The 14,356-nt window shown below is 35.9% G+C and overlaps 1 protein-coding gene across 4 annotated transcripts in view; it reads right to left on the bottom strand.

Annotated features, from left to right (window-relative positions):
* MESK2 (misexpression suppressor of KSR 2) overlaps positions 1–4,027 on the bottom strand; it is a 42,986-nt gene extending 38,959 nt beyond the window's left edge. For 2 of the 4 annotated variants that reach the window (XM_068765343.1, XM_068765412.1), the window contains exons 1-3: positions 3,707–4,027; positions 3,285–3,471; positions 2,909–2,989 (exon numbers count right to left, since the gene is read on the bottom strand). In XM_068765343.1, coding sequence (XP_068621444.1) covers positions 2,909–2,989; positions 3,285–3,466 — 263 coding nt within the window. In that variant the 5' untranslated portion in view covers positions 3,467–3,471; positions 3,707–4,027. The remainder of the gene's footprint in view (positions 1–2,908; positions 2,990–3,284; positions 3,472–3,706) is intronic. The other 2 variants (XM_068765493.1, XM_068765578.1) reach the window with 2 other exon arrangements.
* Positions 4,028–14,356: the final 10,329 nt, after the last annotated feature.

Raw genomic sequence — 14,356 nt, 5'->3', positions numbered from 1 at the left:
GAGCTCTTCCTTTTCTTAGTTTTGAATATAATATTAAAAGTATGTTATTAAATAAATCTTAATATAGCATTCAAGAGTTATTGGTTGATCGAAATGCGTGGACTTGATATTATAATGTATACATCAAAAATTGTTAGATTTCATTTAAAAAGAGCAACCGTTGAGTTTCTGGGCGGTTATTATCATCAGATGCTTTTCCCGAGACGGTGGTGGTAGCTTACTACGTGTCATGTTATTATAATCGACGATTTAAAAGTGCAAGTGTGAATAGTAGTGCATTTCGAATTTAAATTTTGTATTTTGACGTCAGTGTATTCATATTGCATTTGTCATTTTTTTATTTATACATTTATGGCAAACGTGACGTTTCACAATAGACGATGGGTTTGTAAATAAATGGAAAATGTGGCAATACGATAATCCGACATTTAATTAGCGAAAAACGCAAGTTGAACAAGCATATTCATGAACCACGAAGCATATGATTTTTATATAGGTTTGTAATATTATATTCATCTGCAAAAATAAAGATATCAAAATGTGTTTTAACCTCATGAACAGATCTAAATCACAATCCGTCGTCAAACCACAAACGGTTGCGTGCATTATTTTGAGGATTCAAAAGTTTTAACCAGATATGATGATTATCTTAAATATAGTTAGTAATCTTACTAGCTATATTTATTTGTCATGCTAGAAGTGACTATATAAAATGTTACAGTAGATTGTATATTTATTTAATATTTTTAAGTTGCAAAATTGTTTGTACGTACTTGGATATATCTAATCTTAAAAGATATTATTTTAAATAGTATTGCAGAAATGTGGTCTCCCACGTCAGGTTTTTTTGGCCGGCTCACATTCGCAGTCACGGAGAAGATTCGGAATTGCTCAATGAGAACGAATCAAGAATGAGAGGAGATCCGCCGAGAATGCAATAAATTATAATGTTGCGAGTTTCGCGAGCCCCACAGAGCTGCAAGAGCTATAAAAGCGCCTGCCATCACTCATGAATGTTTGAAAGAAAAGATTTTATCTTAAGCAATCAATCATTCCTCTCGAAAACTATCGCTTAAAAGCATATATTACCTAGTTCAAAGAATGTATGACAAGTTAGGTATTGCCAGTCACCTGGCAATGTTATGTTAAATTATTTGTTAAAGAACCAAACCTTTGTGATCACATATTGATCATAAAGGTAATGGTAAATTTCATCCAAAACAAAAACGGTTAACGTATGACGTGTAGACTAATTTTAATACAAAATCCTAGGAAACACAACAATTGTAACGTTTTATAAAATGAAAACAACACCACGAATTGTATGTTAAGGTACTCAAATGACGTTGTGTGTTACACTGACCACGCAGTCTCAGGTTTCGAGGTCGTTCGTTTACTTTAAGAGTTTTTCCTAGTTTTATATTGGAAATATATACAGTAAATACGCTCGAGAGCTACTCGTGGAATTGCATTATACAATTTATCGGATTGGATGAGCTTTAAGCACTTAGGCGGACGCTCTATGGAGTGAATGGTACAAAGGTCCCAGTGAGTAGACCTCGCAATTGGCCGTCGCTTAAAATGTTTTAAGAATTCCTTTTTGAGTATGCCTGGGATGGTAGAACCGGATCGGTTGATATTATCGAGAAGTTTCTACTTGCGCTGGGAGAATTTGTGGAATGATCTGTTCGCTACTAGCCCATTTAAATTTTAATTAAATATTCAAACTTTTCCATTTATTTAATCTAAATTCCAATAGCCTCTATGCCTTTCCTAACTTTAACCTATTTCCTAACTTAATCTTAAACTAAATTCAAATATTTTTCTAAATTATTGGTGTCTTGCTTACATACAGGTGGTCAACTCAACTTGACGTCAATTAGAGGTGTAATCAATCGTACATCGAGTAACCGATTTTTAGATTTGAGCTAGCTTAAATTGGCTCTGACCTACAGTCGTTGCGTCATCAGCGAGGTCGACGAGTTTCGATCTTCTGAATTTACTTCTATAAGAGGTAGACGCTGGTAAGCGTTGCCAGTAGATATATTTATTTTATTTTCTACCTCAATTTAAAGCACTCCTTTAAGGTTGAAAGGATGTCATAATTTATATTGTATTCAAAATGCAATATTATTTATCTAGTTGTCGTGTGTGAGTAAACTGTCTTATTTTTTTTTATTATTTACTGTACACGAATAGTTCAGTTTGTTGGTAGATTTTTGGTTTTAATCAGATCTAAATGTCTTTAAACGTATATTTCTGTAAATGGCCTGCTTTAGTACAGGACTGGCATCGACCGGGCTTCTTGGCGTGCGGCCAAAACGGAGTCAGTCAGTGCTGAAAACGCCACTTACAATATGTACGAAAGTATCCTAAAACAATTGCTATATAAATCGTTCAACAAAGTAAAGGCCGCGTAAGCGCCTATTACATTACTGAAATATTGAAAATTGTAAAAAAATTAATATGTCATTATGAAAAAAACTTTTTTCTCATATCACTCATATTAATTATCATATAAAATAGTAATTGATAGTATTTACATTGTTAGCAAAAAAATTGCTATGTATAATATTAATTGTGTAGTTAAAAATTTCACAATGCATTTTTATAAACAACACATGAAAATTATTATAAGCAAGCATTAAGGTAAATTCTGGCCAAGGATATAAAATATGTCATATAAATTAAGATGTTAATTTACATTTACATTTACATATAAACTCTCCTCTGCCCTTTAATATTTAAAAAAAAATAGTATATTCAGATTAAATTAAGCGAAACATAGACAAATAAAAACAACAAATTCAAGAGCAATAAAATAATTTATTACAATTGGTTTGAAAACCAAGTATATATTTTTTGGTTGATACATTCTTTTGCTGAATGTATAGTATGTACAACTTACCTGAGAAGAGCAGTCTCTTCGGCATTGAGGGAAGGCATTTTTTCTATGGCTCTCTTGTCCTTCGGTCCCAAATTTGATTTTCTGTAAGAGTGCAGTGAACTTAGCTTTTTTAAAAAGGGGCATTTACTGTGATTTTAATTATAAAAACAAATAACTATTTATGCAAAAACACATATTGTTCCTTTTTTATATCAGAATAATTTTTATACTTTTATAAGTTTCATGATGGTAGAATATGCTATTTTGTAGATTAAGCAATATTAAAACAGGCAACCACAATGCAATACTAAAATAAAATATAAGATGTGGAAGCAATTATAAAATTGAATAGGGAAAATTAAGCAGTGCACATAACTGGACACCCATTTCTACTTACTCGGTCAACACTTTGCTCATTTCAGATCTCCTTCTATTGAAAAATGATACTACTTTCTTCTTTGCAGTTCCTCCAATTTGAAGAGTTTTCTTAATATCACTCTTTTTAGTAGGAAGAGTTGTACCTTGGTATACCTGGCCCAGAGCCATGTATGAATCGCCATTCAGCAGACCACGTTGCATGCCAACTTAACATCAAAACAAAAAATAAGCCTCAAAAATACCAAGCAGGTAGAGTATGCTAGGTTCATGCACAATTTAAGAGGAAAAAACAATTAAAGCACCGAACTACAAGACAAAAGTTATTGCACTAGTTTCAAACGTACGAAACTATTAGGTGAACTTCGTACTTTTCAAGGCAATGTGTAAAAACTTTAAATTCAAAATAAAAAAAATATAAATAAGACGAGAAGGATATCCTACCTTACTTGCAACTGTGCTGTTAAATTTCTGTCAGTCAGGAGGTGTTAAGTAAGCGATCGAGCACCAGCAAAAATAATCTCACAAGACACTAAACGCCAACCTTCCTGAGCGACGACGACCGTTGGTCTAGACTTTCCTCGCAGTGCAGACTTATAAGTAACTTCGTAGCTCCCTTCTCACTGGCCTAAGTACGCATGCGCGCACTAACACGTCAATTATTCAATCGAAAGCCCGGGAAGTTGTAGCGAAGGGAATTCGCTGGAATTACTAGACATCCTAATGTAGTGGTCTACAAAAAGTATATTTTGTTTAAAAGAAATAAATACATAATTTTTACACACATGTGAATATCACTTTAATAAACACTATTTAATATCATCACATTTTCAACACTGCTATTTATAAACAATTTGAAAATTTAATTTTTAATTAGTTGGCACTGATATTCATAAATACAAAGTTGCCAGTGAAATTGAGAGTCTGAAAAAGAACCCCCACTTCACAATAATATAATAAACTGCTTCTCTGTGTAAGGGTTTTCAAAGTGAAGTTAAAATAAACGTACATTATTATATAATTAAACGGCAAATAATCAATAAACGCGCAGTAAAGATTAGAGTTCAAAATAATTTCTCAATTAGGTTTGTATTTTTAATAAACCAAACGATGTAATATTCGAAAAATATATTTTTAAATAGTACCAAAATAATAAAAATATCTTTATGTAGTAATGAACTGATTGGTTTTATTATCACAAGATATTTTCAACGCGTAATTTGAGCCATTGCTGAATCATTATTAATTATTAAAATGTACACACAATGTATAAAAGTTTTGCAGAGGATATTACGAAAACTTTTTGTATCTAAACGTTTAGTGAATAATTTTAAAAACTTGCTCCCTCTAGCCTGTGGTATTTGCAAATGCCAATAAGGGAAATGTGTTGAGGTATGTTATTTTCTTGCCGTTTGTTGAGGCAAATATAAATTGTACTCGATTCACTCTGAGATTAATTCAATTATGCTTTATACGATTATACTATATATTTTAAACAGAGACTATGTCGACGGTTCCAAAATTATTAAAATGTCAGTATACAAAAGGGTAAATAAAGTGTTTTATTATGACTTATAGAAGCTTCAATAACTCCCATATATTATGTTTGTTCAGTACTATTAAAAAATTGTTTTTTTTTTAAGTACGTTAAAAAAATATGTTTAATATTTGTTTTATATTGGTTTGGAGGTCCCATGTGCTGAACTTCCAGAAATTAATAAATTATATAATTATTACTAGTAATTCAAACGAATTAAAGCAATCTTTACTTTAAAGTCGAAAAGTAAAACCTGAATGACTAATAAAATCATCATTCATTTTCAATTTGTATTAATTAATATTATTGCGACATCTAGCGCCATTGAAAGAAAACACGAACAGAAATTAACACAGTAGTTCCGCAGTAATATTATGTATAGATGGCGCAATATGATCATTTGTTTTAAACTCTCCTTTTTAATTTTTTCCTCAATCGCTGAAATTTTTTATTTTTACCAAAAAAAAACCGAAGAAGTACCTATTTTACTGGCACGAAATTTTATTTTGGTGAATAAAAGTTTAGGAAATGTATTTTATGACGTTGTAATCAGCAACTAATAAGATAAAAAATGGTTTGAAAGAAGCAGAATTCCATTTTGTTCCTCTTTGAGTAGTGTTTAAGATCGATGTGGTATTAGAGCAATTTCTCGTTCAGGTGAGTTAATTAGTACCTTTGCCATTGCTTTCAAATATACCTTTTAACATCGGCCATATATTGTTTATTGACAACCAAATTTTAAAAAAATTTTAGAGATTGTAAATCATTGCCGTTAGATGGAACTAAGATCACAAAAAATGAATATGACTTTTGGATATGTCTTAATTTAGTCCTTCAAATTGAGAAAAAAAACATTTAAAATATCGTGAGGTCAAACCCTTATATAAAAAAACTTAAAACTTGCCTTTAAATAGCTTGTTGTTACTAGCTCCTACTATGCTCATTATGTCGAGGTATACATCACATTAACTGGTTCATATAGGTCCTCAATTCATCCATCCATCCATCCATCCTTGTCATTGTCTTATTAAAAGGGTTAGCGCTCCGAAATTGCTAAAATCTATAATATTCGTCACTTCAGGTTAGATAACCGCGCAGTTTTTTGCAACTAGGTTTTAACAACCTATACCGTCGCTAAAGCTAAAGCTACTCTAAACATAAGGTGAAACTTACAACATTTAATCATATTAGCGGTCTAATGTAAAAACAAGTCAACAGCTAAATCAGAAGTAAGAAAAACAGAATCATACTTTTTAATAATTTTTTTTATTATCGAAAGTCGTGATCGTATCTAGACGACGGTAAGTTGTTTCAGTGCCATTCTGTCTTCTGCTTTCGCAGATTGCTTCTGATTAGAAGGTTCTATTTTGTCTAAATAGATGAAAGAGAACCTGCTTACATTAGTAGGATTACGTCTCGATTCATTCCAAGATATACAAGTGTTTTGTTCTTTAATAACCATCATCGCCATCACATCAGTCTCAGTACCTTCCCTGCAGGATATAGGCCTCGCATTTAAATTTCCAATAACAGAGGCAGGAATCGGCCAGCATCTATTGATTCATAATAGGGTCGCCAAAATCCACTGAGTTACTTTGTACTGCTACTCCTAACTCCGTATCTACAAGTTAATTTGTAAAATTAAAATGTGCTCTTCAGCTCAAAACAAGGTTCGCGGCCACAGGGTCAACTCAGTCGTACGCTGTAGTGAGCGACTGACAGTCCGCCCTCGGGACAATCTGAAGATCCGGATCGGGTCTGAAAGACCTTCCATCCAGAAGCGTCAATAATAAAAGAAAGCATAGTGAAAGTACGAGAAAAAGAGAAGAATGTTTGATTATATTAAGTGAAAGCGCAAGCGACGACGGAGGGAAATGAGAGAGTAGACTTTCTGGCCATGGATGCGGCTTGAAGAGTAAAAGCAAACCAGAGTACGAGAGATGCTCTGTCAAGCGACAGCTTTAGCTGGACGCGTTTGGCGAATGGAATATGTGGTATATGGAAGGTACGATGGCTTCGGTGACACGGAAGCTTTCCCCGAACGCCGTGTCAGCCTACCTCGTGCTTCGGTTAGAGCTGGAGACGGTTCTGGTTCAGATTTTTACGGGGCACGTGAAACTCACTGAGTAGCTGCATGGGTTTAAACTCAAGGAGAGTCCCTCGTAGTTGTTAGAGCTGAGATTCCAGCTGTCGTGCTTGCTGTTAAAGTCACCAGCAATCAAGACTGTCGGACCTAAGGAGGTGAGCGTCCTAATATCCGAACGGAGTATCTCTTTGTTACCAGGGAGGTATGCAGATATTAGTATTAGTGAAGGGTGTCCGGTAAACACACGCTTAGACTTCCAAGTTGTTGAGTGGAGAAGGATCAAGAGGGGAACAGTGCAGAGACCTTTTGAAATAAATCAAAGTGCCTCCTCCCTCCTTCCCTCCTCCCTTCCTGAGAGAGGCCTGCGGAGGGTTCGGCTGGTTTTGGCTGCGGTTTTGGGGCAGCCTTAAATGGGAGCGCTGGAGTCGCTACCGCGGGCTGAGGGGCAGCCGCTGCTCGTGCGGGTGAGAGGGGTTTGGCCCACATTAAGGCGGGCGGGGGTGGGAGCGTATGACGGTGGCGGCCGGACGGCCCTGCGCGACGTGTGTACCGCTGGGAAGGCCTACCGGCCGCCGCTTGGGCGCGTTAGTGCAATCCCGGTAGTTGGCGGGGTGGCCTGCCGTTTGGCAGAGGACGCATGCTGGAGGGCCCTCTACGTCGGGAGTTCTGGAACAATCCTGTATGCCATGGTCACCCAAGAATTTGACGCACCTAGGGCGTCCGTAGCAGTTGCGGGCAGAATGCCCGTTCAGCTGGCAGCGATGACATTGCCCGATTAAGCCCTTCTTACGAGGGGCTTCGAATGAGATGCTTGAGGGGGCGCATATCTTCTTAATGTCGAAGATTTGGTTACCCTCTGGGGGGAGTTCAACTGCGAGAAGCAGTAGCGGAATTTCCTTCCGGGTGCGCGCGCTTATCATCCGCTTTGCCGAGAGGGCAGGGATGCCTTGTGGTTTTAAATTGGACAATATCTCGTCCGTGGGGATTTCTGGAGGGAGGCCGCGAGCGACGATCCTTAATTACCGCTGTTCCGGGAGGGCGTAGGTGTGGAACGAGAGTCTCAAAGAGCGGAGGTGACGTGTGAGCGTCCGAAAACGGTCCACCGTTAATAGGTGGATTCTTATCCCCTGCGCGGTGTTGTGCGCTTTGTGGTAGGATATGCCGTGGCTGTCGAGCCAGGGCGAAATTTTGATTTAGGCACTCTTGTCCTGGAGAATGATTGGGGTCGGCGGGTTAGGCACCGCGGGGCCCTCTTGCGAGGGGGCGAGGGTTGTTGCAAGGGGCTTGAGGCTCCTAGTGGTTTTTTTGATGGGTTTGGGTGGGATGGGAGGGGAAACTTCCCCCGATGAGGCTCCGTCGGAGGCACGGGCTTTCCCGGCCTTCTTGTGCCAGGTTTGGACGAGGGTGAAGCCCTCGTCGTTTTTAGGGTTTAGTTTGGAAGCGGTGTTTACCCTCATTGTAGAGTCAGAGTCCGAGCCGGCGTCGTTGGGGACGACGGTAGCGACGAGGGACGGGAGTGTAGTGGGCCCGGCTCGGGCTCGGCCGTGGGACCAGCGTTTGGGGATGCCGGGGAGTCGGTGATGAACCGAGCTGGGAGGTGTGAGTGGGCTAGGTGAGCGGCCCACAGGGCGGGGTGACGCGCCATAAAGTCCAACAGTTGCTGGTTCGACATTGCGAGTGTATAAAAAATAATTTAATGTGTAGTAAGCAGTAAAGTGTACTTACCGAAATCGGGTACTGCACTAACACACGCGACTTCCCTGCCAGGAGGCAGGGAGTAAACATCACTTGCTCACGGGAGCTGATGGATGGAGCGCGAACGGCACTTCCTAATCTAAATCGGTTTCTAAACCGAACTAGGCACCCCTGTGCCGAACAACGGTGTTCGGAACGGGGTTAGCCCATGTTGATGTTGAACTAGCTACACCACAGATAAGGCGTCTCTGGTGAGCCAAGCCGCACGAGACGCGTGTCCCGCTTCGAGCGGGAATTCGGCTGCGCGACAGTCGGTGTGTTGCGGGTGAACCGGTGTGTGCGCACCACTCACGCGAGCGGAGTTGCAGTGCGGTGCGGTGAGTGAACGAACAGTCGGCTAGCTGTCGAAAAGTCGGCGGGGAGAGCTCTAGGCGGCAGCGCTGGTCGCGGGTAGGGCGTGGACAGAGCGTGCGTCTGCTTCGTACGATCAGAGTCGATTTTTCGATGGGTGATGTCACTTGATGACGTTGATGATGGATGTCATCTTGTGGATGGTCTTTATGGCTTGTTGTTCTTGATGATCCGATGACTCTTGTTCTTGTTGGATGCTGAGTGTTGACCTCTTGAGGTTCGATGTTGATTGGTCTTCTCTTGTTAACTCCGATCCTTGGTTTAGTTAGCTATTAATATCGTTATTTAATAGCGAGCCGTTGCTTGGCGCTTACGGTCCAGTAGTGTGAAATTACAGACAAGAATTGCGGAAAATTAAAAAAAATGTGTGTAAGCCGCGTTTATAACTAAAGATAATTTTGCGGAATTTCTGTTGGTGGATGCCCCGTATAGATTAATATTTTATGGAAATTACTCTATATAAAAAATAACTTGTGGAATATTTTAATGTTTTTATTTTTTTACTATGTACACCCTAAACTGCCCTCTCATGTCTCTCATCTCCATTCAGGTTCTCTTAATCTTAGCTTTATTTCATGATATTTTTATACGTTTTATATCAGAACTTTTAGAAAATCATTAACATTACGCAGAATATTGATTTTTTTTAAAACATAATAAATATTGAAACTGTGCATTTTACAGTTCTCTATAAACTTCGCGCTTTCTAAAGTTCGCTTTGTGGTTCGAATTGATTATTCATAACGAGATAGGACGTCTGTCGGATTAGATAGTTATAATATTAACATTGCCAAAAAAAGATGTAGAAACAAATAGTATTTAGACATCAAGATTAAAAAAAATATAAAAGAGAAAATCAAGGAGACAGATAGTGGATATGAACCGTTTAAAAGATCCTGCGATTGCCGGAATAAAGAGCTTGGTCTAAGCATAGACGACGAAGAAACTTGCAGCAAATTAAGGGAGAATCTAGTAGATATAGGTAGAAGAGTTCTTTAATCGATAATAAAGATACTGAAGCTAAAAACTGCTGGGTAACCCAGGTGGTCTTAGACCTAAAGGAACAGCGAAGAGCGTATATAGTTGATGATTAAAATGTAAAGCCATATATAACATAATCCAAAGAAAAGTTGTTGAAGTGAAAGAGAAATGGATGGATGACCATTGTACTGCTATTGAAAAATTTGAGACAAGCTATGCCTCATTTAATGTACATAAGAATATTAAAGAATCTATAGTTAATTACGATACATACAACACTAACTATAATTTATTGCTGGATGACTAGGAAAATCTTGCCAAAACAATAGAAGACAAGCTTAATATTTGGCAAAAATATATAAAAACTTTATTTTATCACGAAACACCTGATCTGGATTCAATTTTACAAAAAAAATGATTTCACTGGAAAACTATCAATAAAAGTAAAATTTCATAAGAAATTAAAATATCTATCCATAGAACTGTGCACCCACTGAACTTGGAAATAGTAAGATTATTTAATTCTCAGATCTACTTTTCCGTCTTACCAAAAATTACCTTTGCGAACAAATGCAATTAGTAAAGAACTATTTCCCTTATAAGTCATATCCTAATTTCCTTATGAAAGTATTTAAAAGAATCTACAAAAAAGATGATGAAATAAATATGAAGATCACAATTTGGCTTCATCTCTGGATTGGGAACGAAAGATACACTTTTCAGATATAAAATTCTAATGCAGATGCTGGGACATGAACCATCAAACATCAATAATCACGAGGAGAAATCAGGAAAGCTATATACATTAAAAACTATAAAGCCACAATATTTTAGCCATATGATGAGAAGATTAAATTAAGGGCTAGTCCAACTTATCGTACAGGGCAAGATTCACGGAAAGTGATGTGTTGGTAGAAAAAGCATGTTCTGGCGCTTACGCGATTGTTTTGAAAAGAACACCCGTTCGATCTTCAAAGCCGCAATGTCAAAGATTAAGATTGCCCTAATGGTTGATCTTCGTAAGAAGATGACTTTAAGAAATAGTTAAATAAAGTTTATAACAAAGCTTCTAAATTGAGCGTTGTGGTAATTTAACTAAACAAAAAAATATTAATAATCTAAGATAATCAATAAAAATAATAGAAAAATGACGCTTCTATGAAAGCATACAAACATAAAAATAAAATTAACTTAAGTGCTTTTGCCAAATAAAGAACCGAGCGATGCCAACAGCATGATAATATTTATGCAAATTATTTCAAATCATTATATCCTACGATCAATGTTTTGTTTTTTCTTCTTTGAAATACCAATATGGTAAAATCTAGTAAAATAAATTTTTAGAATTTATTTCAATTTCATTTTAAGAGTGTGAATCGTAATAAAAAAAAACTATTTATACCTTTTGACATTAATACATGACATTAACTAATGATTAGATAAAAAAAACGCAAAATTTTATCATTAGTTTAATAAAAATTTAGTATTTTAAAAGAACTGTATATTAAAGAACTTAATTCCACATGGTATAAAAATAATACATGAGGTGTTAGTGTTTATATATTTCACCCGTAGTAATATTCTAATTGATTGTTCAAAAATGTTTTTTTAATTCAAAAGATATTAAGACTCACCAGCTAGAATTTCTTTCCGATTGTTTCGCTAACTTGCTATCGCTTCCTGACGTGTATACTGCCACATCTTGATTGCAAAACGACAAATTAGTGCTTGCATTAAGCGCGTATACATTCTCTTCCGAAACGAAACCAAAATTGTCCATTTTCACCGGTTTTGTTGTATCTGTCTTCTGATACGTTAACGGTGATACTAGTACGTTGAGAGCTCCGGAAACAACTGAATAATTTCTGCTAGCGAATATACAGGTGCGGTGTTGCCGTGTATTGTTAATTCAGAGTTCTAGAGGCCACGAAAATGCTTTTTATTCACAACACAAGTACCACGTTTTAGGTCCAATCATCACGTACGATAATCACTACTAATGCAAGTTAAATATTTAATTTGATACTGATACATACTTTTAACTTTTTTAAGTTTATATTTAAATATTATTACTTATTTATACGTACCACACGTACTTATGAGATTCACATACCTTGATAGTTAACATCGTGATAGGCGTACATAGAGCAGTAAATACATCGACTAAGCACACAGTTTCAACGGTGGTGCATGTTCCATCATCATGTTTAAGGAAGTTTTCAGCAGTCCCCGCTTCATATAACAAAGTAAAGTAAATTAATATTTTGGGACAAGTAGTTTGGATTTTGATCGTAACTGCAAGTAACAGCAAATTTAAAATCAAATTTTATATAAAAATTACATTGTCATTGAAACCCATTCTTATTCAAAAATATTTTTTAAATTAAAATATCTATAAAAATATCCATCTAATGTAAAGGTCACCGGCTTAAGTATTTCTTCCGATTACTTATAAACATTATTACCATCTCTTTATCCTCAATTACGTAAGTATAAATGTTCAACTTTTTAGTATTTGTTTACCTAAGATTCTGACAAACTCCCAAAAATATAAACAAAGCGTTAATTTTTAATAATAATATTACCCGAATTCATGGATCTACAAGGAACCTATTATATTAACATTGAACTAAGAGGTAATATTTTCTGAGATATAAATAATAAAAAAATCTAGAGACTATTTCTTTTTCTGTCGATTAAGTATTACATTTCAGAAGCTTAGTTATATAAATAGTTATTCCGGTGTAAATTACATTTCCGACACAGCAAATAGCTGGCTGGAAATTTGGCGGCTTGTGTGTATTTAGATTACACGAAGTCTCATCTCGGAATAGATAAAGTGCATAAGCGAGGCAAACCTCTACATGTTAGATCTATCTCATCGAGTGTTGGGGTTCCGTACATGACAAGGCAAAGTGATTGAGGCTCCTTACTATACCTTGCTCTGGATTACAAATATGATGTCTAAGTCAAATAAGCACGTTTTCTCTATTACTTAATATAATATTCGAATATTTATTTGTAGTTCGTACAATTTGAAAATTTTGTGTTAATTTAAAATAACGTAAATTTTAAGAATTCAACACGCTGGTGACCATAAATGAAGACAATATGATATTGATAAACGCCCAAATTTCTTTCAACCAATTTTCTTTAGTATTTAATAAATAACCGCTGGTATATAAATGTGAAATTCATGAACGTCACTATAAGATATTTTACCCTGACTCCTTAGAGATATACTAGCTTAAACTAGATAAATATCATGTTTAATTATTTGTTTTGCATTTCATAAGTTTAGTTTTTTAAACTTCGTGTAAGTATCAGCGCAAATGATTTTATGATTAAATATCTCTTATTTATGAATTCAGTTTGTATTGACCAATGTCATTTATTAATGTCAGAAATTTAAAAAAAAAATTTTGAAACGTGCGGATATAACGCAAATTTCACAACTCTTATGACTTATGCTGCGCGGGAAATTCCGCTTTATCCGGGCCTTCCCGAGCAGTTTGATCCATTTCATAAATTTGTTTCATAAACTTTCCTTTTTGCCTCCTATTTACTGAATATTTTACGCTAAAATATTGTTGTAATTTTAGTACTGTATGTGGCTTTCTCCTATCAATATTGCGTCTTTGATAAATTACCATTAATGGTTGTATTTGTGGTGTTATAACTTTGTCTTTATTTCTGTCGTGTATAATAAACATAGGGAAACCTAATGAACGATGAAACTGATGAAATAGATTATTATAAAGAAGTCGATCAACCGATAGTGATTCACGACAAGCCTATCAATTACTTGCAGTGTTATACAGGATTTTGAAATACAAAATTCGGTGCAATAACATCTTTATACGAAATCTAAATGTCAAGTTCTTTTAATAGAATAATGTTTATTCAATTACGTTCTTCCTGCGAGTGTTCTTCCACTTCTGTATCATAAGTTATAAACAAAAATGTAATATTCAATGCGTATTGTGTATTCCCTTATCTTTAACAAGGTACATGTCTATTCTGGATCGAATTAAATGCGTCCTCGGGCATCATCTGTCAGAATTCCCAGTTCCCGCCACGTCGTTTTCTTTATGCGATTATTATAGAAAAGAAACCCCACAATATTACCGCCGGATTTTTAACGTCTTCACTACCAAAGTCGTCCGATAATAAAGATTTTGTTATGACTTTACAGAGATAGACTTTTTTTCCCAGATCAAAACCACTATTTACTTTTGGTGTATTGGTTGTGGAGTAGTTTAAGTTTTCGCATTGTAATAGTTTCTACGGTTTTAGTACAATCATGTTTTAGCCGCATTACGTCATTTATTAAATGTATGTTAATGTAATTATACGGTTTATTGAAGATAATACAATTTTAGTT

The sequence above is a fragment of the Battus philenor genome, unplaced genomic scaffold (assembly GCF_028537555.1).
Source record: "Battus philenor isolate CCGP_79_NKW_IND1 unplaced genomic scaffold, ilBatPhil1.0.hap1 SCAF_1, whole genome shotgun sequence".
NCBI lineage: Eukaryota > Metazoa > Arthropoda > Insecta > Lepidoptera > Papilionidae > Battus > Battus philenor.
Note: the sequence above shows the minus strand (reverse complement) of the source record. Positions and strands in the feature narration are given on the sequence as shown.